General features: G+C 46.7%; 1 protein-coding gene across 1 annotated transcript in view; it reads right to left on the bottom strand.

Moving 5' to 3' along the window:
• CHFR (checkpoint with forkhead and ring finger domains) overlaps window positions 1-27,497 on the bottom strand; it is a 115,039-nt gene that overhangs the window by 49,716 nt on the left and 37,826 nt on the right. The window contains exons 7-9 of the mRNA XM_082243520.1: window positions 22,421-22,576; window positions 8,736-8,886; window positions 1,308-1,462 (exon numbers count right to left, since the gene is read on the bottom strand). Coding sequence (XP_082099646.1) covers window positions 1,308-1,462; window positions 8,736-8,886; window positions 22,421-22,576 — 462 coding nt within the window. The remainder of the gene's footprint in view (window positions 1-1,307; window positions 1,463-8,735; window positions 8,887-22,420; window positions 22,577-27,497) is intronic.

Below are 27,497 nucleotides of genomic sequence, written 5' to 3'. Positions count from 1 at the left end.
CAGGCAGCAGGACACAGCCCCACCCCCGCTCCCTTGTCACTGGATTTGATTGAGCCAATGGCTCCCGCTGCTATTAATCTATCCAATGAGAATCCAAAACAGCGGCTGGAGCTCATGCTCATCACTGGAACATTCGGGTTCAGGTAAGAATAACGGGGGTTCTGGGGGACAGCTGCAACCAAAAAGGCTTTTTACCTTAATACATAGAAAGCATTAAGGTGAAAAACCTTGAGACTTTACAACTTTAATTGAACAAGCTGAAGTTAGAAGTTGATTGGTTTCTATGCAGAAGAGAGCCTTATACTGCATTCTCTAGCTTTTGTAAATAAACCCCAGTATTTCATTGGGGAACACAGTCAAACAATCTTCTACTAATAGCTATAGCTGCCATCTCTAGATGGTTGAACACTAGGCAAAGGAAAGAGCACAGTCCCAGCAAGTGACTATATCCCTACGTGTCCAAGCAGTAATGGAAGAGAACCTGCCTGTCTCCCCTAATGAAATGCAGGCTAAAAAGGATTTTACAGTAAGTAGAATAAAGTTTATTAGTTGGGGTACACAGGCAGTCAGTCACTCTTTTGCTGATAGGACATTCAAAAGCAGTCTCAAAAAAGAGGGAAGAGCGAAAAACTAATGCAACCTCAAGGATCACATATCACAACACTGTTCAGAGCACATTGCATCAAAAGCTGGCATCTACCAGTGCTTTAAGAGTCACATGGTAAAACATGAACTTGAACATAAATTGAAGGCCAAATAGTTGCCTTGCATACCTGAGAAATAGATCCCTGGTGCCAAAAAACCTAGAATGAGCACAGTGCCCTGGTAAAGTGGCATCCATTCAGGGAAAGGTCTGTGTCAATCTGAAAAGTCTTGAACTAGCAGGGCTGGGAAGAGACATCCTACCTAAGGACACTAAGGTCAATTGAGCTTGTACAGTATATGCAGGTATATGCAGGTATATGCATATGCCTAGTTTCCAACCTCCTAGAGGCAGCAGCTATACCCATCAGTAGAAGATGGACCGTGTCCCCAACAGATGCTAGCAGAAATAATATAATAATTTTTTAAGCACTTAATATGGGTTTTCAGCAGCAGACAAAAGGGGTTAAAACACTAAACTGCTACACGTAGATAAAAACAACCTATATGCACAAACATGAATAGGCTCTTACCTGCACCAACAATGCACATATGTTAACAGGAACTCAATCTATGCATTTGAATATCTGTAGCTAGAAATTCCATCCCCTATCGTAATGAAATACAAACACTAGTTCGGTAAGCCACATGTTCTTAAAACTTGCCTGGATGCTGGAGAAGGTAGGCCTCCACTAGATTGTTAAGTATGTGGTTTTTACAGATACGTTCCACAGGACATCGGCAGGTAGGGCAGAGGGAAGAGCGTTCCATCCAGCCAGAATAGCAAGCAGCACAGAATGTGTGCATACAAGGCTGCAAACTAACAGAACAGAAACAATTCAGACACAATTAAGGTCCAACTAAAGGCTCTATTTTTCCCCTTATAGTGAGTGACAAGCAGACATTTTCAAGGCAAACTGGTGCGTTAAATTAAAAGAAATATACCGTACCTATTTTGTAATGATAAATGCAGCTAAATTTCTCATGTGCCCTGCTAGACAGTGATAGAGAATGTGGGAAGGACTGAGCAGGGCACTTACATCGTTCCCCTAAACTCCCGCAGATAAAGCAATGTGCTGTCAACCTCAAGGCTGGGGACAGAGCTTGTCATAGCTCTTCACTGAAAGAACTATGATTGGTGCGAACATCTAATCAACTACAATAGCAGAAAGAGCAACGATGCTGCAGTGTTTTCACTGCAGAAGGAAATATTTTTTTTTTAAGAACTTACCGTAAAATTATTTTGTCTGAGTCCTCTGACAGTCGCCGCACTAGCCTTCACTAATGGGTAATGGCGCACTCTGCAGGAGCAGGCTAGGCAGATAATTGATTATCAGGTTAAAACAAAAAAAGTTTTTTGTACCTCAGCACGCCACTAGGGGGCCATCCCTCAGCCATTACCAGAACCCAATCTGATATTACTTCAGTTTGTAGCAAGCAGTACCGGAAGGCAACAACCCCCAGATCCAAAAACCAGAGGGGTGGGGGCGGCGACTGTCAGAGGACTCAGAGAAAATAATTTTACGGTAAGTTCTTACAAAAATTATATTTTCTCTTACGTCCTCGCCGCCTGGTATTACCTTTCAATAATGGGACGTCCCAAAGCAGTGCAGGTATGAGGGGTGGTAAAGAAACGCAACCAAATTATAAGGTAACGCAAATAACCGGGCCAGTAACAACCTGAGCCCGCAGGAAAAAAAATGTAAAACTCAGAACCAACACTCCACAAGGAGGGACAGAAAAATAATGTCCCCTTAAACGACTGCCGCACTCAAAACTTTGCGGCCAAAGGAAGCATCCGAAGATGCCAAAATGTCAAGTTTGTAAAAGTGTAGTGAAAATGTGCACGGACGACCAGGTCGCAGCCTTGCACACCTGAGCCACAGATGCCTGATGGCGAAAAGCCCAAGAGACACTAACGGCTTGAGTAGAAAGAGCCTTTACCGGGAAAGGAGGAACCTGACCTGTGATGGAATAGGCCCGAACAATCGTCTGTCTGATCCACTTAGAAATGGTTTCCGCGTAGGCGGCCAATCCCTTCCGAGGTCCCTCAGGAAGAACAAACAGAGAATCAGACTGCCGAATCGACTCCGTGGCGGACAGGTAGACCTTGACCGCCCGGACCACATCCAGAGAATGCAAGGCAAACTCCTTAGGATGCTTGGGTTGTGTACCCAGCGAAGGCCACACAATATCCTCATTGAGGTGGAATGAAGAAAACCACCAAAAGATTGACTCGGTCGCAGAACCACCTTATCTCTATGAAGTACCAGATAAGGAGAATGGCAGGACAAGGCCGCCAATTCAGACACTCTGCGAGCCGACATGAAAAGCAACTTTCCGTGACAACACAGACAGAGACATCTCCCTGATGTTCTCGAAGAGAGGTTTAATGTAACAATGACAAAAACCAAATTCAGGTCCCATGGAAGCAAGAGAGCTCCCCTCAGGGGTGAGCCAAATGCCGCACCTCTTGAATGAAGGTGCGGACCAAAGAAAGCGACGCCAAAGGTCGAAAGGTCGTTGAAACAAAACGGCCAAGGCCGACAACTGACCCTTGGCCTTATTCAGCACCAGATGCTGATCCACGCCCTTCTGCAAGAAGGCCAAGACCTTAGCCACTGAGAAGGAACGAGGGTGAAAACCATGCACTTCTCACCAAGAGATATACACTTTCCAGTTGTGGGGAAAAAAAACTTCCTTGAAGTGGCTTCGCGAGCCTCTTACAAAGTAAGGGCGACCGCCTGAGGAAGACCTCTATCCCTCAGGACCTGGCTTTTAACAGCCATGCCGACAAAGCCAGCAACTGTAAAGCAGAATGGAAGATCGGTCCTTGAGACAGATCGTCTCGGAGTGGAAGCCGCCATCGTGGTTCGACGACCATCTGAACGACGTCCGCGTACCAGGACCGTCGAGGCCACCAGAATGACTGACATCCGTTCTGACGCCAACCTGCGGAGGAACCTGGATAACAGTGGAATTGGAAGAAAGGCATACAGTAGCCGATAGCGGTGTCAAGGCACCACCAACGCGGCCGCTGTGTCTGCCAGAGAATCGCGAGCCCTGGCCACGAACCTTACCACCACTTTTGTGGAGACGGGATGCAAACAAATCCACGCCTGGGGTCCCCTGGGGATGCCTGGGGAACTGCTTTGAAGGCCGAGACCAGCCATCCCAGAACCCGCATGCAGGTCCGCAAAGTGGAGAGATCGTCATTCCTGAGAGCTATAAACTCCTCCCGCAAAGTCCCGATTTTTGTCCTCCGGAAGGAAGACCCGAGATTGAGCAAAGTCCAGGACCATCTAGGTACTGGAAACGAGTAGAGGGAGTCAGTGCCGACTTCTGAAATTGATGGCCCACCCAAACTCCTGAAGTGTCTGAACCTTCACAGCCAGATCTTTTGCCAAGGTTACACAGGAGTTCGACCTTACAAGAGGTCGTCCAGGCATCAGAGGACCACAATGCCCTGTAAATGCAGCGAAGCTAGAACGGAGCCAACACCTTGGTGAAAACCCTGGGAGCCGAAGCGAAACCGAAAGGCAACGCCACGAACTGGTAATGCTCCCCAGCCACAGCGAAGCGGAAGCAACTCTGATGACCCTCAAAAATAGGGATGTGGAGATATGCATCCTGCAAGGCGACGGATGCAGTAATTCCCCAGGCCTCAACGAGGCCATCACCGACCGGATGGATCCCATCCTGAACGTCCCGCACAAAGCAGTTCAGGGACTACCAGTCCAGAATCGGACACACTGTGCCCTCTTTCCTGGGCACCGTGAACAGGTTGGAGTCAAAACCGCAAAAACTTTTTCCGAAAAAGAACGGGTACAATGACTCCGTGTGAAAGCAAACCGTGCACAGCCCCCATGAGATCTGAGACGATCAGGGCACAGCTGAAGAATGGACGGGAGGAACCTGTCTGCGGGGCAAGATCAACTCGATCTTGTGCTCTAAACGAATTGGTTGCCGGACAACCAGGGTTCCTGAAAAGAAAGCAGACGTCCCCCCACCCTGACAACGGGGAGGGCTTCCCTTTAGGGAGAGGTGGACTGGGCTGCCGAACCAGACTGACCGGCGTTTGGCTCTTACCTCCCGTGAGCCCCTTATCAACTCAGCTAGAGTTACCCCAAAAAGACGATCCCCCCCTCATAGGGGACCTCAGATGCCGTCTTATAGGACGCGTGGTCAACCAACCAGCACTTTAACCATGTAATGCGGTGTATCGCAATCCCCACCGCCGACAACCGGGCGACCAACGGAGCCACGTCCAAGGCCGCGTTGCCCAGGAACATCGCAGTGTGGATGAGCTGATCCTGCTGCGAAGCCCCTTGCACCATGTCATAAGCGCCTGAGAGGCCAGCGCTGAGGCAAAACACAGGTTGCAACAGGGAACCCGCCACTAGATAAATGAGGTGGGCAAGCACTTCCACACGCCTATCAGCCAGATCCCTGAATACGGGAATCCCCTACTGGCAGCAAGGTGGACCTATTCAGCCTAGACCCAGTGTGATCCCCTGCTTGGGGACACCGAGCAACGTTCGTCTACCGCCTCCAAAAAACGGAGAGCGGGTGGCAAAATGCTTAGGCCCCACCAACATGCGCTAAATGCGCCGCCACTGGCCATTCACAAGCTCGTGAAAATCCACCGGGCAGGAAAAAGGCCTGACTTGACTGTCTGGGGTCTGCAGAACCCGAGCAAAACAGACCGCTCACTTGACTGAGCTGGCGCATCGTTAAGATAGAAAGTTTCTGTTATGACGCCCATGAGAGCATCCATCGTAGCGCATTCCCGCGCTACAGAGGAGGAAGATTCCCCCTCCTCCTCTCCCTCAACGTGGAGGACCGGGACCCCTCATCATCCATGGCAACCGATTCGGGATCAGAATCAGAGGGCAAAGGCCGTTTTTTATGGAGGAGCGTGCCGACATCAGCAGATTCACCTGGGACGCCAAAGTCGCCAGAGCAGCAGATATGGGTGCCAGGGGAGAGGATTCAGGTGTACCTGAAGTCCCCACGAGGCCTGCGGGGGATTTATTATCACAGGAGACCATTTTTGCCTTAAATGAAAAAGGGGCGCTGGCCCTTTAAATCGGCGGTTCCCGCGGGCTAGCAAAAAAATTTGATTTGGTTGAATAATGGCCGAGATATAAGCAAAAATCCCCAGCTTGTCAGCACATTTTACACAGGATAAAAATGGAGGAGGAGGAAGTGACCTCACATCGCTAGAGGTCAGCCCTCGAACCCAGAGAAAAGGTGCCTATTGAAAAGCAATGACAAAAGTCACAGGGAAAATGGCCGCTTGCTCTTACTAGGCATGTTGCCCACATCCAAGATGGCGCCCGACCGGGAGCCTGAGCAGAATTCTCACATGGCTTAGAATCTGCAAACCACTAAAGTGGCGGCCGCTCCAAACGGCTTCAAAATAAATGCACCAAACACATTTCTGGCTATTAGCAGGGACCCCAGGGAGACCCCCACAGCATTCCCATGCAGCACCCGCAGCGGGGGCAGGGAGGGGAGGGAAAACCACAACCAGGCCAGAAGAGGGATCCTAAAGAGACCGCCAGCCCTGCTATTCCCTAGGAGTGGGCCCACAACTCCCCAAACGTCCCCAGGGACAAGGGCGTTCAGTACTCACCAGTCCAGCAGCGGGCACCGCTCAAAAACGGGAGACCTCCCACCCTAAGTGGGGGTGCCGTCAGCCATGGAGAGATGCTGGCAACACGCGGGAGATCCGGGTTGAGACATCCTCTGCGAAGCACAGCTCCGCTGGCTCGTCCCCATATGGAGGGGCACTGTCGTTGCGAGGCCTGGGCGTACCAGTAACCTGCGATGCTCGTTGGCAGGCTGGGACTCCATAAGGATCTAGGATACCCAGTCCGAGGCCCAGCTCTGCAGTCACTTGTAGTCCTCCAGGAAAGGAATCCCTGACTAACTAGTGATAGTGAGAAGAAATAAAAATCTATTGTGTAAAGAAAAAAATAAGAAAGCCAAGACGCTAGGTCTTAGCAGAGAAGACCTAAAGCTCTGCTCCTGATGCTAGGCAGCTTCAAACTGAAGTAATATCAGATTGGGTTCTGGTAATGGCTGAGTGATAGCCCCCTTGTGGCGTGCTGAGGTACAAAAAAGTTTTTTTTGTATTAACCTGATAATCAATTATCTGCCTAGCCTGCTCCTGCAGAGTGCGCCATTACCCATTAGTGAAGGCTAATACCATCGGGCGGTGACTGTCAGAGGACGTAAGAGAAAGTGCTATTCCCCTATCAAAGAAAATGCTACTACTAACAGGATCGACAAGTATTTCGAAAATGTTCCAGAATATTCAGAAAAATGGGGCTCAATTCAGATTTTTTTAGCGTTGGGTCTCCATTTAATATCATACAAAACCTAAATGGCTTGTTATAGCTTCTAGGGAGAACCTCCCCCTTCGGTTTTTTTTACATGTCCAGGCTGCTTTGTTTACGTTCTGCTGTCAACAGTCCAGCCAAGTATTCATTTCATACATTCAATAAACAGCACGTGGCTAGAACACAACTTATTTAACAAATGTATATATTTTTTTGTTAAAGGACTTCTAGATCAGTTAATAAAGATATTTACTGCATGTTTCTTATTTTTGCACAAAAAATATGTATACACTGATAATGAATTGAGATTTTTAATATTGCATACGATATTTGGATCAAATAAGTCATGTGATCTAAATATCGCATGCAACATTGCTTTGTCAACTGAGCCCACAGGTAGCCTGATCTTACTTACATGTGCATTCTGACTCAAATAATGGGGACTGCCCTGAAAGATGAAAGTGAAGGTAATTTTTGAGGGTACGATGTTGGTCCCCTCTACAGCGTACATCCTGGGATTAGTTGGAGTGACTTTTTCAACGGTTTCATCCAGTTCTCTTAAGCGCTTCCATCTTTCCTGTTGCTGATGCCTAGTAGGTCTTCCCTTAAAGCAGTAGTATGCATCGCATACTAGCACATTATGAGAGACTTACATTAAAACAAAGCGCTTCAGTGGCGCACTGTCAATCGGTCTTCCTTACCTTACGTGATGATGTCACTCCCGTGCATGCGGCATGGGCTCTGAAGGTCCAGCACGGTATGGCGGACCTTCAAAGCGCATGCGCTGGTGATATCACTGGCTGCATGCACTCTAAATGTCTCCTAAACAGTGCAACAGTGAGTTATAGGCTTACCTGTAGGTATAAGTGGTAATACAGAATTTGTTACCACTTTAAGGCCCCTTTCACACTGTCCGTCCGTCGGACGGACTCCGTTTAGCTCAGCGGGGGATCGATCCGCCGATCCCCCGCTGAGCAGGAGGATGACAGCTGTTCTCCGCACTGTGTGCGGAGACACAGCTGTCAGTTCCCCATACATCTCTCTGGGGGAATCGGATGGGAACGGACCGACGATCCGATCCGCTGGACGGATGGAAAATAGGGTTTCGATCCGTCCAGATTTGACGGATCGGATGTCATCGGACATGTCTCCGCTGACATCCGATGCCCCCATAGGGATGCATGGGGGGGACCGCTCAGATCCGCCAAAAAAAAAACAAAAAAAAAAAAAAACGGACAGGCGGATCTGAACGGTCCGCCTATGTGTGAAAGGGGCCTAAAAAAGGTGTGTCTCCTGGTTTTATATCCTGATCAAGTCACTACTTTGCAAGACCAATTTTATTATTTTTGTTGATTAAAAAAAAAAAAACTGTTTTACATGAACTATTCTGCTAAACTTTGCTTTTCTCTTAACGTTCAGTTATAGATATAGATATACACCGAGCTTGCAAAGATAAGCAGTCTTGCCTAGGGGTCAGTGAATCATGGTATATTTAAAGCTTTATTTTTATTCAGATCTGACCAACTAAATAGGAGGTACCAATGAAATTAGTAAACATTCACTCAACTTCACAGCTTTCGACCTTGGTGACTACTTCCTGTACTAGTCCTTGTTCATTGAAAATACCGGTCACCCTTTTCTTAAGTGCAGCCATTTGCACTTGAGAAAGAAAAAAAAAAAAAAAAGATAAATGGTCTCTGTCTAATAAAATACAAAGTAAACATAAATTTCCTTATCTGGCATTACCTGACACAGTCGTGAAGCAGCTCTTGGCAAATTATGCAGGTCAGCGTCTCTTCCATCTTGTCTGGTTTCACACTAGATGGTTTAGCATCCTCTGATGTGCTCTTTAAATTACTGGACAATGGAGGGGCATGACTACTTGCACATTCTACTTCTTAGAGAGAGGAAAAAAAAATTGAAAATATGCACTTTCAGTTTTGGAGAGAAAAAAAAAAAAAAAAACACGGGCAACTTGTGTTCAGGTTCACCATATATTTCAAACATTTTTTTGACTAATTTTAACCTGCTTCTTGTTTGTAGATACTGCATTTGATAGCTCATATCTTTCAATATGAGTATTACCTTGGAGGATCTCCCTTTACAAGAATTACGTGGTCAGTCTCCGAGGTGTATTACAACCCCTATTCCAAAAAAGTTAAGCACCCGGACTCTTCTACTGTGAATCCATGCTGTTATATACTAGTATGCAGTTTAGCACTGTACTGCTGAAATATGCAAGGCCTTCCCTGAAAAAGACAGTCTGGATGAGAGCATATGCTGCTCTAAAACCTGGATATACTTTTCTCAAGAAAATTAAAAGGAACACTTTTCATCGGAGTATAGCATAAAGTCAATTAAACTCCCGGGATTTTGATCTGGTCAGTTAAGTAGCAGAGGGGGTTGGTAATCAGTTTCAGCTGCTTTAGTGTTAATGAAATTTAACGGGTGCACTAGATGGGCAACAATGAGACAACCTCTAAAACCGGAATGGTTTTACAGGTGGAGGCCACTGAAATGTTTTTTTCTACTCCACTTTTCTGACTGTTTTTCACTCGTTTTGCACTACTGGTAGCATGAAGCGATGCCTGGACCCCATAGAGGTTTCACAGGCAGTCCAACTACTCCAGGATGGCATATCAATATGTGCCATTGCCAGAAGGTTTGCTGTGTCTCAGAACACAGTCTTAAGCGCATGGAGGAGATTCCAGGAGACAGGCAGTTACTCTAGGAGAGCTGAACAGGGCCTTAGAAGGTCCTTTACATATCAGCAGGACTGGTATCCGATCCTTTATGCAAGTAGGAACAGGGTGAGCACTGCCAGAGCCCTACAAAATTACCTCCAGCAGGCACTGGTGTGAATGTCTCTGACCAAACAATCAGAAACAGACTTCATGAGGGTGGCCTAAAGACAGACATCCTCTAGTGGGCCCTGTGCTCACTGCTAGGCACCGTGGAAATCAATTGGCATTAGCCATTGAACACCAGAATTGGCAGGTCCACCACTGGCGCCCTGTGCTTTTCACAGAAGAGAGCAGGTTCACCCTGAGCACATGTGACAGACGTGAAAGGGTCTGGAGAAGCCATGGAGAACAGTATACTGCCTGTAATATCATTCAGAACGACCGGTTTGGTGATGGGTCAGTGATGGTCTGGGGAGGCATATTCATGGAGGAATCCACTCTACGGGCTAGACCAGTGATGGCGAATCTTGGCACCCCAGATGTTTTGGAACTACATTTCCCATGATGCTCATGCACTCTGCAGTGTAGTTGAGCATCATGGGAAACATAGTTCCAAAACATCTAGGGTGCCAAGGTTCGCCATCACTGGGCTAGACAATAGCAGACTGACTGCCATTAGGTATCGGGATGAAATCCTTGGACCCATTGTCAGACCCTACGCTGGTGCAGTGGGTCCTGAGCTCCTTCTAGTGCACAACAATGCCCAGCCTCATGTGGTGAGAGTATGCAGCCAGTTCCTGGAGGATGAAGGAACTGATACCATTGAATGGCCCCCACACTTGGCTGACCTAAATCCAATAGAACACCACAGGGACATTAGGTTTCGGTCCGTCCTACGCCATCAGGTTGTACTTCAGTCTGTTCAAGAGCTTAGTGATGCCCAGGTTCAGATCTGGGAGGAAATACGCCAGGACACCATGCGTCATCTCATTAGGAGCATGGATCAGTGATTGTCTGGGGAGGTTCACCCAGAGCGTGTGACAGATGTGAAAGGGTCTGGAGAAGCCGTGGAGAAAATGATGCTGCCTGTAACATCGTTCAGCATGACCAGTTTGGTGGTAGGTCAGTGATTGTCTGGGAGGCATATCCATGGAGGGACGCACAGGCCTCTACAGGCTAAACAATGGCACCCTGACTGCTATTCGGTATCGATAAAATCATTGGACCCATTGTCAGACCCTATGCTGGTGCAGTGGGTCCTGGGTTCCTCCTGGCGCACGACAATGCCCGGCCTCATGTGGCGAGAGTATGCAGACAGTTCCTGGAGGATGAAGGAATTTATACCATTAAATGGCCCCCACGCTCCCCTGACCTAAATAACATAGAACATCTCTGGGACATTATGCGTTGGTCCATCCAACACCACCAAGTTGCACCTTAGTCTGTTCTAGAGCTCAGTGATGTCCTGGTCCCGATCTGGGAGGAAATACCCCAGGACACCATCTGTCTTCTCATTAGGAGCATGCCCCGACGTTGTCAGGGATGCATACAAGCATGTAGGGGCCATACAAACTACAGAGTACCATTTTGAGTTGCTGCAATGAAATTTCAGCAAAATGGACTAGCCTACTGCATCATTTTTGAACTTTGATTTTCGGGCTGTCTTTGAATTTAAGCCTCCTGTAGGTTGATAATTTTCTTTTCCATCAAAGGATGTGGCATATTTTTATTCCTAACACATTACCCAGTCCATATTAGTATAGATATCCAGCATGATATTTTTCCCCATTGAGATGTGTTTTCAAAGTGTTCCTTTAATTTTTTTTGAGCAGTGTAGATCTTTCAGTATTGATGGTGCTTTTCCAAGTGTGCAAGCTGCCCATTCCATACGCACTAATGCACATCCATACAATCAGAGATGCTGGTTATTGAACGGAGCACTGATAAGCCGGAAGGTCCCTCTCCTCTTTATGCCAGAGAAGCAGCGCCCACGATTGCCTAAAAAGAATGTCAAATTTCAATTCGTCCAACCACAGACCAAAGTTTTCCACTTTGCAACAGATTGTTTTAAATGAGAATTCACCCAGAGAAGATGGTGGTGTTTCTTGATCATGTTCAGATATGGATTCTTCTTTTAAAAATTGCGAGTATAAAAACTTGCATTTTTGGATGGCACGATGACCTGGTTACGGACAGTGATTTTTGAAAGTACCTCTAAAGCGCATGCAATCCTGTCCGTTACAGAATCATGCATGTTTTTAATGCAGTGCTGTCTGAGGGTCTGAAGGCAATATTGCATTTCAGCCTTGTCCCATGCGCACAGAGATTTCTCCAGATTATCAAAATCTTAAAACATTATGTTCAGTCGCTGATAATATATTTAAAGTCTTTGCAATTTACGTTGAAGAACATTATTCTGAAATTGTTCAACAATTTTTAGACACTGCTTTTAACCACTTTACCACTAGAGCATTTTGCTGTCTTACGTCTGGGCCACTTTTTGCGATTCGGCGCTGTGCGACTAACTGACAATTGCGCGGTCATGCGACGCCGTACCCAAACGAAATTTACGTCCTTTTTTTCCCACAAACAGAGCTTTCTTTTGGTGGTATTTGATCACCTGTGCGATTTTTACTTTTTGCGCTATAAACAAAAAAATAGCGTTTATTTTGAAAAAATAACAATATTTTTAAAATTTTTTATATGAAATTCCCCCCAAAAAAGATGTAAAAACCAAATTTTTTTTTAAATTTTTGGCCAATTTGTTTTCTGCTACCCATGTTTGGTAAAAAAAAAAAAAAAAATCGCAATAAGCGTATTGATTGGTTTGCGCAAAAGTTATTGCGTTTACTAACAAAGGGAAAGATTTCTGTCATTTTTGGTGTTTTTTTTTTAACGAGTAATGGCGGCGATCTGCGATTTTTTTTTGGGGGACTGCGACATTGCGGCGGACAGATCGGACCCTTGACTGACATTTTTTACACTTTTGGGGGTACCAGTGACATTACTGCAGTAATCAGTGCTATATATATGCACTGTTACTGTAAAAATGACACTGGCAGGGAAGGGGTTAATTTTATTGGAGAGGGAGGGGTTAATGTATGCCTGGTGCTTACTGACGTGTGTGGGGGGAGGTGACTGTGTGAGACAGGGACAGATCGGATGTCCAGCTATGCTGAACACAACGATCTGTCACTCGCTGTCACTGAGGAGATCTGCCCGCTCTGTTTACACAGGCAGGCGGATCTCCAAACTGGATTCCCCGACGATCGGGGCAGAGCAGCGGCGATCGCCGCTGCTCCTCCCCTGGCCCGACTCCCGCTGTGAATGAAAACAGCGGGAGCGCCCCTCCGGCGGCGCGCGAGCACCGCCTACAGGGGAGGAGTCTGGCGACGTAGGTCTATGTCGTCAGACGGGATCGTGCCACTTTGCCGCAGTACTATTCCAATACTCAGTGGTAAAGTGGTTAAACAGATTGGTGAATATTCACTTTACTTCTGAGACATTCTAAAATGCTATTTTTATACCCAATCATGTTACTGACCTGTTGCCAATTAACCTAATTCGTTGCAAAATTTTATTTTCCTTGTTAGTACTATGCCAGCTTTTTGATGCCCAAGATGTGTTGCTGCCATCAATTGCAAAATGACCTTACATTTTTTCCTAAAATGATACATTTTCTCATTTTAACCACTTTAGCCCCGGAGGATTTGGCTGCTCAATGACCAGGCCCTATTTTGCGATTCGGCACTGCGTGACTTTAACGGACAATTGCGCGGTCGTGCAATGCTTTACCCAAACAAAATTGACGTACTTTTTCTCACAAATAGAGCTTTCTTTTGGTGGCATTTGCTCACCTGTGCAATTTTTATTTTTTGCGCTAAAAACAGAAAAAGAGCGACAATTTTGAAAAACAATATTTTTCACATTTTTTTTTATATGAAATTCTCAAAAAGAAAAAATTTAAAAATCAAAATTTTTTAACATTTTAGGCCAATTTATTTTCTGCTACATAATTTTCGGTTAAAAAAAAAAAAATCGCAATAGGCTTATTTTGATTGGTTTGCGCAAAAGTTATTGCGTTTACTAACTACGGGAAAGTTTTATGTCATTTTTATTTATTTTTTTTTTTTTTTACTAGTAATGGTGGCGATCTGCGATTTTTTTAGCAGGACTGCGACATTGCGGCGGACAGATTGGACCTCCAACTGACATTTTAGACACTTTTGGGGGTACCAGTGACATTACTACAGTAAATCAGTGCTATAAATATACACTGTTACTGTAGAAATTAAACGAGCAGGGAAGGGGTCAACATTACTGGTGATCAAGGGGTCAGGTGTGACCCTAGGGGCGTGATTCTAACTGTAGAGGGGCGTGGCTTGTGAAGTAATCACAGAGACATGCGATCCTATATAGCAGGATCGCATGACAGACGGCTGTGTGTACATCAGCTGTCTCTCCTTCTCTCACTACTGCGGGAGATCGAGAGTGGCCGGCGGCCATCGGAGCCGCGGGTCACCTGCACTGGCTCCCCCGGTAACTAGCGGGGGCGGGACCCCGACGCGCGCTCGCCTCCTACAGTCTCCTGAGCAAGCGACGTAGGGCTACGACGCTTTGCCCAGCAGCGGCAGAGTGCCGCAGTAAATGTGCGGTGGGCGGGGCACAAGTGGTTAAACATTATATAATATGTTATGTTTTCTATCGTGAATAAAATATGGGTTCATGAGATTTCTGTTTTATGCAGATTTTACAGAGCATCCAACTTTTTTGGAATTTGGGTTGTAAAAAACACCACTGCCATTCCCATAGAGATGCAAGTACCTTACGGAAGATGGAACTCACAGTACAGTAAACCGAAGAACATTGCTAGGGGTGCATTTCTCATAACTCACTGGCCATAAGTCAAGCTATATAAAGATTTCTGGAAGAGGCAGTAAACAGGTTATAGAAAGCATAGGGAAGACTATTCTGAAAAGCAAACGGAACACTAACTATGGCTGCAATGAAGAGAAAATGGGATTTTTGACATACCCTAAAATCCATTTCTCTGATGTTCATTTACGGACACAGCTCCTTATCTTCTTGACCACTGGATTATACCGCCCCCTACAGGAGTAGGACACTAGGCAGGAAAAATCTTGACTACGCCTATGGAGCAGTCCCAGGGGGTATACTCCCACTCTCAGCTATAGGCACTCAGTTTTGTTACAAGCAGTATCAGAAGAAAGCCAACTCCACAGAGGGGTGGGTGCTGTGTCCGTCAAACATTAGAGAAATGGATTTTACGGTAAGCCAGAAATCCCATTTTCTCTTTCGTTCATTGACAGACACAGCTCCAAATATTCTTGACCATTGGGATGTCCCAAAGCAGTGTCAAACATGAGGGGTAGGAACAGCAAGAAAAAATTGCCAAGCCAAAACTGTAGCCGACCAGGTACCATGGAGCTCAACCATAAACAACTAGAGCTCAACCGAAAAAAAAAAAACACAATACACCCTCAGAGGACCACGTCCACTAAACAGCAGCCGGCAAAACCTTGCGGCCAAAGGAAGCATCCAAAAATAACAACACATCCACTTTATTGCACTTTGTATAAGTGTGCACAGACAACCAGGTGATGAAAGGCCCAGGAAGCACTATGCACCCGAGTAGAGTGCGCCTTAACAGGGAAAGGAGGAACCTGACCCTTAATTGAATAGGCCTGAACCACTACCTGTCTGATTCATCTGGAAATGGTCGCAGCAGAAGCAGTCAACCCTTTTCGAGGTCCATCCATGAGGACAAATAGGAGTCTGACTTCCTAAAAGACTCCATAGCTGCCAGGTACACCCTGATTGCCCGAACCACATCCAGGGAATGCAAGGCAATTTCCTTCGGATGTTTAGGCCAGGGACATAGGGAATGCAACACAATGTCTTCATTCAAATCGAAATGAGAGACGACCTTTGGAAGGAACGACAGACAGGGACAAGAACCACCTTATCTCTGAGAACCACCAGTAAGGTGAACCGACAAGACAACGCCGCCAGCTCCGACACCTTGCGCGCAGAAGTAAAAGCCACCAAAAAGGCCACCTTCTGGGACAATGTAACCTCCCGAAGACTTTCAAAAGGAGGTTTCTGAAGAACTGACTGGACCAAATTGAGGTCCCACGGAGGCAATGGAGACCACACTGGAGGAGCCAAGTGTCGAACTGGCTGGATAAAGGTACACACCAAAGAATGTGTGGCCAATGGACAGAGGATAGTACTCAAGGCCAGGCACTGCTCAACCCCCCATTGGAATAAAGCCAATATCCCAGCAACCGAAAAGAAGTGAGGGTGAACCCAAAAAGACTCACACCACGCAATGTACATCTTCCAAGTACGATGGTAGTGCTCCTAGAGGTTGATTTTCTAGCCTTTAACAGCATAGGAATCACCAATTCAGACAAACCTCTATCCTTCAGCACCTGACCGTCAACAGCCAAGTCGTTAAAACCAGCAACTGTAAAGCAGGATGAAAGATTGGCCCTTGGGACAGCAAGTCATCGGCGACCAGCCGTACCAGATCTGCGTACGAAGACTGGCGAGGCCAATCTGGAGCCGCTAGAATAACCGGAATTCCTTCTGCCTCAATCCTGCATAGGAGTCTTGGCAGAAGTTTGGGGGGGGGGGGCGTAAATCAGATGATACTGACTCCAAGCAGTCATTAAGACGTCTGTGGCGTCGGATAGAGGATCACGAGACCATGCCACAAAACTCTGTAACTTCCTGTTGAGTCGAGAGGCCAACAGGTCCACCTCGGGAGTATCCCAACGGAGACACAACCGATGAAACCCCTCCAGATGAAGCGACCATTCCCCCTGGTCCAACACCTGTCAATTGAGGTAATCCGCTTGCCAATTTTCCATCCCTGGAATGTGTACAGCAGAAAGGGCTGGAACGCATCGTTCTGCCCACCTTAGAATACCAGCTACTTCCCGAGCTGCCAAGGCACTTGTGCCCCCTTGATGATTGACATAGGCCACGGCAATGGCATTGTCCGATTTAATGCGTACCAGACACCGCTGAAGACACATTTTCTAATGATCCAGACAAAGACTGATCGCTCAGAGTTTCAGTACATTGATCGACAGGGGGGGTCTGGATTCTGGAAGATTTCAGACCCCCTGAGCACAATCTGTGCCAAGGGCGTCTCCCCACCCGGACAGGCTGGCATCCGTGGAGACAACTGTCCAGTGCAGGGGAGAAAGGATTTTCCCTGTCAAAGTACCGGAGAACGAAGCTACCAGATCAGGGACCCTCTCATACCCTGGCTCAACAGGATCAGATTGTCTAGAGACTGAGGATCCTTGTCCTATTTCACCAGGATCTTTTTTTTCCAGAGATCTTGTGTGGAACTGCGCAAACGGAACTGCCTCGAAGGTAGACACCTTCAGGCCCAGCACCCCTGGAGTTTTTCCAGAGGAAGAAACACTCTGGCTGAGGCAGAGTCCAGAGTCAGACCCAGTCTTGTGGATGGAACCACAGCAGACTTCAGAAGGTTCAGAATTCAACCAAACTCCTGCAGAGTTCCCAGGGTAATCTCCAAGTTGTCCATCAGAGCAGTCCAGAGACTCCGCTCGCAAAAGATCGTCCATGTACCCCAGTACCACGATCCCCCGCTGACACAACAATGCTAGTACCGGGGCCAAAAATTTTGTGAAGACCCGAGGAGCGGAGGAGAGACCAAAGAATAAAGCCACAAACTGATAATGCTCCTCGCGCACGGAAAAGCGGAAGAAGCGCTTGTGACCGGCACATATTGGAATGTGAAGGTAAGCGTCCTTGATGTCGATAGAAGCAAGAAAATCCCCCTGGGGTGCATGCGAATGGACTCCATGAAGAACTTCTGTACCCGCACAAAGCAGTTTAGCGCCTTGAGGTCCAGAATTGGACGCATCTTGCCTTCCTTACTGGGAACTGTAAACAGGTTTTAGTAAAACCCCTGAAAACATTCCGAAGTCAGAGCCGGGACAATCACCGAAAGACAACAAGAGAAGAACGCACCGAACTTGTGCATTACTACTAAAAAAGTTCATTCAAATCCAAAAAGGGAGCATATATTATACTCACAAACGTAAGATGTATACATGCATGTAGGAAATAGGAACCAATTGCCTCCAGGACACTTCTATACTGCTGGATGGCGTCCACAATAACCTGGCTTACACGTTTCGTGGGAGAACCCTCTCTCTCAGAGCCAAAAATCGCCACTCGCCATGGGGACAATCACCCCATAAAGTAACAAGTCTTGCACTGCCCCAAAGAGACCCTATAAGGGTGGAGGCCCTGAAGGGCTTAGATCCCCTGTCTTGAGATCTTGAGGGATGAAAAGACCTCTTATTAGCCGAGAAGAATGGCTCCCCGTCTACGACGGAGCTCCTTGCCCTTGGAAGCCTGCAGAAGAAGAGTAGTATTCCTCCCTGTGAGGCCCTTAATGATGTATTCCAAGGAAGCTCCAAACAGGCGATCCCCCACAAATGGGAAATCAGATAAGGTCTGCAGACAAGCATCTCAGCCAGATAATACGCCGAAGGACCACAGCTGAGACAGTCTAGAAATCAAAAGGAGCTGCATCCAAAGAGGCATTACAAACTGTAGCCCCTGGACCAACTGATCCGCCAACTCCACAAAGGCAGGGGGAAGCTGTTCCCCCTCCAGGTCCCGGAGTAAAAGTTTAGCCCACTTGGTCAGAGTTTGCGACACCAGGGCAATAGTAAGTACTGGCCTTAGTGTCGAAACCAGCCACCGTGAACATATGGCGGGCCAGAGCCTCCAACCTTCAATCAGTGGGATCCTTAAAGAGGAAGTAAACCCTCCTCTACAACTTGTACCTATAGGTAAGCCTACGATAAGGCTTACCTATAGGTACTGTAAATATCTCCTAAACATGTACCATTTAGAAGATATTTACCTTACAAGCAGCCAGTGACGTCACTGGCGCATGCGCTCTGAAGGAACGGCCGCTCGTGCCGTTCCTTCAGAGTCCCATGCCGTGACTGTAGGCTCTTGCGCGTGTGCACGCACGAGTGACGTCACCGGACATGTCGCCCGTCATAGAGGTGAGTGAGTGGCATGGTGGGGGCTCGATCTAAGGTAAGTTTTGCTTAATGAGCTAGTATGCGATGCATACTAGCTCATTATGTCTTTCTCTTGCAGGGTGGAAAAAAAAAATGCGAGTTTACAACCTCTTTAAAGGCCAGGGACTCCTCAACCGGAATTAAGGTGTCTTTTTTTAACCTGGAGACCGGCGAGTCCACTATAGGGGGGAATGTCCACTTTCTGAAGAGACAGATGAAGCAGGTGAAGGCAGGCTAACCCGTTTTCCCAGGACCAAATCCACCTTGGACACTAAGGACTCCAGGACTGCGGTAAAAACTCACAACCACCAATTAGGCACTTACAGCACCAAGCAGCGATCAGAAAGAGAAAGATCTAGGGGTCAGCACTAGGGGATGAGGAGGGGCTCCCACCGTCAAAACACTGTCATATAGCTTTAAAAAAACATGGCCGTCCCCATTTTCAATATGAAAACCATAAGAAAATGGCCCGAGGCTACACAAACTTGGCCCCCGATCTACAGCAAAAAAGGCTACAAGAAAATGGCGGCTCCTGAGGGCCCAGGGGGGACCCCAGGAGCTCCGAAAACAATCCCAGCAGGAAGGGGGGTCCACCACCAGGTACAGCCCCTTCACAAAAGTTGATCGCGGGGTTGCCAGCAGCACTCCCCCCCCCCCCCCCCGTCGCCAGACCAACCTAAAAAAGGTATGGCCACCCCAAACCCACAGGGGACCACCGAGAAAAGGGGTGGGATGCTGCATGGGAAGGAGGGGAACCCCGGGGTCCGACCTTCCAAGGGAGGGGCCCATGTCTCACCCCAAAATCCTCCAGTAGTAGAGGGGGGGACAGCTACTTACCATACCAGGAACAGGGTGGGTACCGCTCCTGACAGACCACCGCTCCATCGGAATAGGGGGCTGTCAGCCAGAAGGAACGCTGCGAGTCAGGCCGAGGCCAGGTCGTATGCATCCTCGCGAGACGTTTAACTCGCAGGCCAGCCTCCGTCCAGTGGGGCTATGTTGTGGCTAACCTAGTGTAGAGCAAAGGCCTGCGTGCTCTCGCTGGCCAGACTGGGGGGACCCTCTGGATCTATATTATCCAGTCCGTCGCCCAGTCCGGCAGTTGATTGTAGATTCTCACAGGAACAAATTAAAAGATAGGAAAAAGTTCCATTTAAAAAGAAAACATTGCCAGGAACAGAGATCCCAGCAAGGAACTAGGTCCTTACTCCTGACTAGGCAGAAAAAAAAACTGAGTGCCTATAGCTTAGAGTGGGAGTATACCCCCTGGGACTGCCCCATAGGCGTAGTCAAGCTTTATCCTGCCTAGTGTCCTATTCCTGTAGGGGGCAGTATGACCCAATGGTCAAGAAGATAAGGAGCTGTGTCCGTCAATGAATAAAAGAGAAATTCGTTTTTTCAGAAAATGTATGGCTGGCAGCAGTTAAACATGGCTAGGCAGTTTTCTGCAGCATACTATTACAAAATATCCAAATCAGTTATATATTGTACAAAACAAACATTTTTAACAGAACTGAATTTCTCCATTCAGATGAAATACATCTAGTAGCAGTTCAAGAATTCAGCAGCACATCTTCAGCACAATTACATCCAAAATGTATAGTGTCAGTTTGAGCAGGATATTACATTTAAGAAAAAATAAATAAAAAATCACAGCTGAACAAGAAACATGAAAACCTACACAGCATGCCAGCAATCATAAGCATCATAAAAATACAATTTGCTATTCTTGGTAAACGTTTCTGAGCATGCATTTTGCAACTGTCAATATGTAGTAGCAAATAATCCTTGGACAGTCACAAATGTTCCTACCATAAGTGATGGCAACAGTTCAAACACTGCACCCCCTTGCCGATAACCCTTTCTTACCACAATGTAGATTGAGCTTAGTAAATAAGTGAGCTGTGTTCCTTGAATCAACCAATCATGTGCTAATATGCTATTTTTTTTCCCTTGCAAATAAATGGGTATCAATGTGAGCACAGTTTCACTTTCTTTTGTGCCGGTTCACATTTCTGCGATCACAGAGATCACATGTAATTTTAGGAGCAGTGCGCTCCGAATTACATGCGATCTCTGTGCGATGCAAATTCAGCCAAACAGTTTGTATGGCTAAATTCACACCGCAATCGCACCCAACTGGCACAGGACCCTTTTTTTGGTCCACAGCAGAATCGTTTCGCATGGTGGTTCACACTAGTGCGATCCGATTCTGTGCGAACTTTCAGATTGCACTGCGATATGCGATCTGATCTTGGGGGACACCCCCAGCATATCGCATATGGCAGTGTGAACTGCCAGGGGTACGGATGCGATGCGGGAACACGCTGTATATTTGCAGCATTCCCGCATCGCAGAACTGTGATCCGGCACTTAAACGTTAAGTTCACCTTTGTGTAAAAAATAAATAAAAATAAGTAAAAGAATAAAATGTGCATTTATTTTATTTTTTTCTCAGGAGCCTGCAGAGCATTGCACCCACGATCAGTGGATCACGGCTGCAATTTCAGGTTCCTGCAGACTCTTCGCACAGCTCTCTGTCCTTACCTATGTACTGGCAGATGGTTGCAGAGTTGCAGGAAGTGTCAATGGACTATGAGAGCACTGATCAGAACACTCGTAGTCCATTCAGAACAACAAGTCTGTCTACCTCAGTGGCAGATGGGACTTTCACAGATCGCTGTGAGCAAATGATGAGGCTGTGTGAGCAGAGCCACACAAAGCCTGCCAATTTTAAATGTGACAGCAACATTGGTGGAGAGGAACCCCCGACCACGGTTATTGATGAGGACCGGCGATCAACAACATGTTACACCCTAAATATGGGTATAACAAGTAACATGGTGCTAAAGGTGGGACTTAGCCTTTATTAGCATTCACTTTGCAATTTGAACAGCCTTTACTTCTTTAGTATATCAATCCAAGAGTACTATACTAGCAGGAAACAGCAGTAGACTTTGCTGTAAGGAGAACAAAACTCAAAACAAAACTCCTAAGGCAAAACAATTTCTTACCTCATGGCACTAAAGACAACGCAGTCACTTATAGGATAGATCATCTTGCTGGACGAAAAAGGCCGACCTACCCAAATGTTCAAAGCCAAATTTTGCAAGCACCATCAGACAGTAAGGTAATTCTGGAAATGCATGCGTTTTGTTTTTTTCCTGCATCTTTAATATTTTGCACTGGAAGATGTCATTTATGTTGAAACATGTCGGGCGGTGCCGCATGCTGATGTCATTGCATTTACACTGATCCCAAAAGTGCAGGTGTATTGTTTGCCAGCAAAAAAGACTGTACAGTTTGGCGTGTTTATTAAGTGCAATTTCAATAGTTAAATAAAACGACTGAGCGTTTTTACACTATTGGGGCATCTTTTTCCTTTTATACTTTGGTCAATGGAGGTGGTGGTTTTCACAGAAGTTTTCATCACTCTTGGTGTTGGATTTTTTTTAAACAAACAAAGAAGATTTCTTCAATAATCTTCACTTTTTCACGTGGATTTTATTTAACAATTTGGAGGAGTTATGTTTAATTGAATATTCATTTCACTCACTTTTTTTTGCATTAGAGCGGCTTTGTTGTTTTATATTTAATATTTTACATGCAAGGTTCCTGATGGAATACAATGAACACTAACCATATTTCAGCTTCTTTTTAGGAGGAGGCTGACCATCTTGCTCTGTATCACTTGTGAGAGAAGCGACCCTGGCTGTCTGCATGCTCGGTCCATCAAGTCCTGTACAGAGATGCTGCTCAGGTTGATTCTTCATTACAGTCACAGTAGAGACATTGTCTAAAAATACCATGAAGAGCATAGTTTGGACAGTGAAGTATAGAGGTATAACTATCTATTACCACATACAAATATACAATATAATTAGTGGAAAATACACTTATTTTATAAACACTAAATGCATAGTTTGACAGTGAAAAATTGCAAGGTAAAAAAAAGGCATCAATCACACACATATAAATGTACCAGACCTTTCATGGAAAAGTCAGAAAGCGAATTTCCGGAAATAAACAAATTATTGATTGGCTAATTTCAAAAAGCTAGCCAACACACGTTTATGGAGGTACAGTTTGCTTAATCAGAGATCAGTTAAATTACATGTCTGAATCTCAACTGATCAGTTGTGATCACTTTCTTCAAACTATCTTCAACCATGGCCAAAGTGCCAAGTAGCAAGTTGTGCAATTACAGACAGGCTTAATGCCACTGTACACTTTCAAAAATGTATGCATCTGAAAAATAAAGGACTGCATATATACAGCTGTGACAACAGTTCACAGAGGAAACCTTAACATGGGGTATTTCAATGTTGCATAGCATAATCTGTAAAAGTACAGTGAGTGTTCGAGTATTAATAGGGAAAGCAACTGTAGGTGCGGACTGTCAAGGTATATCTATTTAGAATTATAAAAACTGATTAACTATGATTTTGCAATAATTGAATTTGCCCTTTTCATTAAACATTTAGGACAAGGACAGGAAGAAAACCTTGAGAAACTGGTCCTTCATACAATTATATTGCCAAACCTAAATAGTGTCAAGCAAGCTCCAGGGGCTTGTGTAGCCATTCAACCACAATTGACAACGCTGAACGGTCCCCCCCACCTTTGAGGTCAGAAAAATAAAAGTATGTGATTAAAAAAAGACCTGAAAAAAGGCAAAGAACTCTCTGATGATCTAAAAAAAAAAAAAAAAGATTTGTTGCTCTACATAAAAAGAGGCCTGGGTTATAAGAAGATTGCCAAGACCCTGAAACTGAGCTTCAGCACGATGGCCAAGACCATACAGCGGTTGAACAGGCCTTGCCATGGTCAACCAAAGAGATTGAGTGCACGTGCTCAGCGTCATATCTAGGGGTTGTCTGGGAAATAGACGTATGAGTGCTGCTAGTCTGATGAGACCAAGCTAAACCTGTTTGGTTCAGATGGTGTTCAGCGTGTGTAGTGGCAACCAGGTTAGTTACAAAGACAAGTGTGTCTTGCCCACAGTCCAGCATGGTGGTGAGAGTGTAATGGTCTGGGGCTGCATGAATGCTGCTGGCACTAGGGGGCTACAGTTTATTGAGGGAACCATGAATGCCAACATGTACTGTGACATACTAAAGCAGGGCATGATCCCCTCTTCTCTGAGACTGGGCCGAAGGACAGTATTCCAACATGATGACGACCCATAAAAAAAAACCTCCAAGACGACCACTGCCTAGCTAAAGAAGCTGAGGGTTAGGCTACATTCACACCTGAGCGTAGCGTTTTTCGCGCGTTTTTTTACCGCGATTTTACCGCGATTTTTGTGCAGGCGTTTTTAGATTGAATAGAGATCAATGGAAAACGCCTGTAATCTGCCCAAAAAGAAGCTCATGTACTTTTTTGAGAGTTGGGCGTTTTGTATACAGCGTCAAAACGCTCAGATGTGAACAGGGGCCATTGAAATGAATAGGATTTGTCTTGTTGGGCGTTTTGAGAGCTGATCCTAGAGCAGAAAAACGCCCCAAAACGCCTAGATGTGAACGGAGCCTAAAGGTGATGGACTTGCCAAGCATGTCTCCAGACCTAAACCTGATTGAGCATCTGTGGGGCATCCTCAAACAGAAGGTGGAGGAGCGCAAGGTCTCCAACATCCACCAGCTCCGTGATGTCGTCATGGAGGAGTGGAAGAGGACTCCGGTGGCAACCTGTGAAGCTCTGGTGAACTTAATGTCCATGAGGTTTAAAGGCAGTCCTGGAAAATAATGGTGGCCACAAAAAATATTGACACTGGGCCCAATTTGGACCTTTTCCACTTAGGGGTGTACTCACTTTTATTGCCAGCAGTTTAGACATTAATGGCTGTGTGTTGAGTTATTTTGAGGGGACATCAAATGTACACTGTTATACAAGCTGTACACTCACTACTTTACATTGTAGCAAAGTGTAATTTGTTCAGTGTTGTCACATGAAAAGATATAATAAAATATTTAAAAAAATGTGAGGGGTGTACACACTTTTGTGAGATGCTGTATACTGTATATATTTTAAATGACGGTGCTTGCTATGTGCAAAAGACAGTGCATACCAGAAATAATTCACTGAAAATGATAAGTATGATAAATTCATATCTTCAATGAAGAGTCCCATTATCTTTAAAAGAAATAACTCATAAACAGCAATGTTCCACATATCAAATCACAAGTATTCTACTAAACACCAAACTACAAAAAGGACAGGATATAGTCCTCAGAAGGTATTGTAATGGAACTTTTTCTACAGAAAGATTATTGGGAAAAGGGAAGAAAGTTCCCTCCAGGAATAAAATGACATTCGCATAATTAATAAAGTTACTACATTTTCCTACAACCAGCAAAGTACACGATATTGGGACAGTGAACCGAAGAGTTATAAAGGCGGGCAATTACCAGATCACCGTAAATATGACTCAAATCAACAATCTGGTTTAAAGCAATGCCCGATTACATGATCAATGACAATCAATCTCATTTATGTGACTGAACTGTTTAACCAATGGGCAAATGAGAAATAACCAGTTACAGCCGATTTTTGAACCCACCAATTAGAAAACAGTCAATATTCTTTGGGGAGTAGTTAATACGATCAATGGTTCCTCATCAAATAAAAGAGGAAAAAGTAAAAGGGGGGAGACAGGGCCGGCCCTACCATGGGTACCGGTGGGACCATGGGACCCAGACGGCACTTAGAGAGGGGCGACCCCCGGCCGCCTCTTCGACTAGCTAAAAAAAAAAAAAAAAAGGTCCGCGGCCGGCCTGACATGCCCACTGCGCATGCGCCGCCACCACTTGGAAAAGCCTGTAAACGTTCGGCTATTTCTGGGAATAGCCGAACATGTACAGACTTTACCGAGCGGCGGCACATGCGCAGTGTGCATGTCAGGCCGGACGCGGACCTTTTTTTTGGCGCCGGGCGGCGCCATTTTTAAATCCTAAGGCGCCCTTTAGGAACAGGTAAGTGAGACTGCTTCACACACACAGCCACACTACCTGCCATTATGCGAGGCTGCAGGCATACTATGGAAGATGCAGTGCTGCGGGCATGGTACATGCCCACAGCACTGCATCTCTTGTAGTATGCCCGCAGACCCACATTCTCCTCTACCATGCCCGCAGCACTGCATTCTCTTGCACCATGCCCATAGCCCTGCATTCTCATGCACCATGCCCGCACCCCGCATTCTCCAGTACCATGCCATAAGCCCCGCATTCTCCTGTACCATGCCCGCGGCCCCGCATTCTCCTGTACCATGCCCGCGGCCCCGCATTCTCCTGTACCATGCCCGCGGCCCCGCATTCTCCTGTACCATGCCCGCGGCCCCGCATTCTCCTGTACCATGCCCGCGGCCCCGCATTCTCCTGTACCATGCCCACGGCCCCGCATTCTCCTGTACCATGCCCACGGCCCCGCATTCTCCTGTACCATGCCCACGGCCCCGCATTCTCCTGTACCATGCCCACGGCCCCGCATTCTCCTGTACCATGCCCGAAGCCCCGCATTCTCCTGTACCATGTCCAGGGCCCCGCATTCTCCTGTACCATGCCCGAAGCCCCGCATTCTCCTGTACCATGCCCGAAGCCCCGCATTCTCCTGTACCATGCCCGAAGCCCCGCATTCTCCTGTACCATGCCCGAAGTCCCGCATTCTCCTGTACCATGCCCACGGCCCCGCATTCTCCTGTACCATGCCCACGGCCCCGCATTCTCCTGTACCATGCCCACGGCCCCGCATTCTCCTGTACCATGCCCACGGCCCCGCATTCTCCTGTACCATGTCCGCAACCCTGCATTCTCCTGTACCATGTCCGCAGCCCTGCCTTCTCCTGTACCATGTGCGCAGCCCTGCCTTCTCCTGTACCATGTGCGCAGCCCTGCCTTCTCCTGTACCATGTGCGCAGCCCTGCATTCTCCTGTACCATGTGCGCAGCCCTGCATTCTCCTGTACCATGTCCGCAGCCCTGCATTCTCCTGTACCATGTCCGCAGCCCTGCATTCTCCTGTACCATGTCCGCAGCCCTGCATTCTCCTGTACCATGTCCGCAGTCCCGCATTCTCCTGTACCATGCCCGCAGCCCCGCATTCTCCTGTACCATGCCCGCAGCCCCGCATTCTCCTGTACCATGCCCGCAGCCCCGCATTCTCCTGTACCATGCCCGCAGCACTGCATTCTCCTGTACCATGTCCGCATCCCTGCATTCTCCTGTATCATGCTTGCAGCCCTGCAGGGCACTGTGGCACTATAGACAGTAGAAAGCCTGGTGCGCTCATCTGCCCAGTGTCTACTGCTCTGTCCTGCTCTTGCTGTCACTCCGTACACACTCACACTCCTCTGACTGCTTTCATAGTCCTATAGAATGTGGGGGCCTCTTGGAGGGCATGATTTTTTTTTTGGGGGGGCAGCATTTCATTCTTGGACCCAGGCAGCACAATGTCTTGGGCCAGAAGAGAAAAAGAGAAACACTTTGAGAGACTTCCTGGATGACACTGAGAAGGCTGCTGCCCGTTGACCACTGCCAATGTTGCTGATCTGTTGCTGCTGAGACAAATCACCATCCCATCACACCTTGAACATTTTCTCTTTTGACACCGTGGTGAGATATAGACTAAAGTATCTTTACTAACTGCTTTGCTTCCAAGTTCGTAGGAACTGTATTTACTGTTTTTTTAATATTTTATTGTGAAGGGCACATTTATCTGCTA

The sequence above is a fragment of the Pelophylax lessonae genome (assembly GCF_965119305.1).
Source record: "Pelophylax lessonae genome assembly, chromosome: 1".
Taxonomy (NCBI): Eukaryota; Metazoa; Chordata; class Amphibia; order Anura; family Ranidae; genus Pelophylax; species Pelophylax lessonae.
Note: the sequence above shows the minus strand (reverse complement) of the source record. Positions and strands in the feature narration are given on the sequence as shown.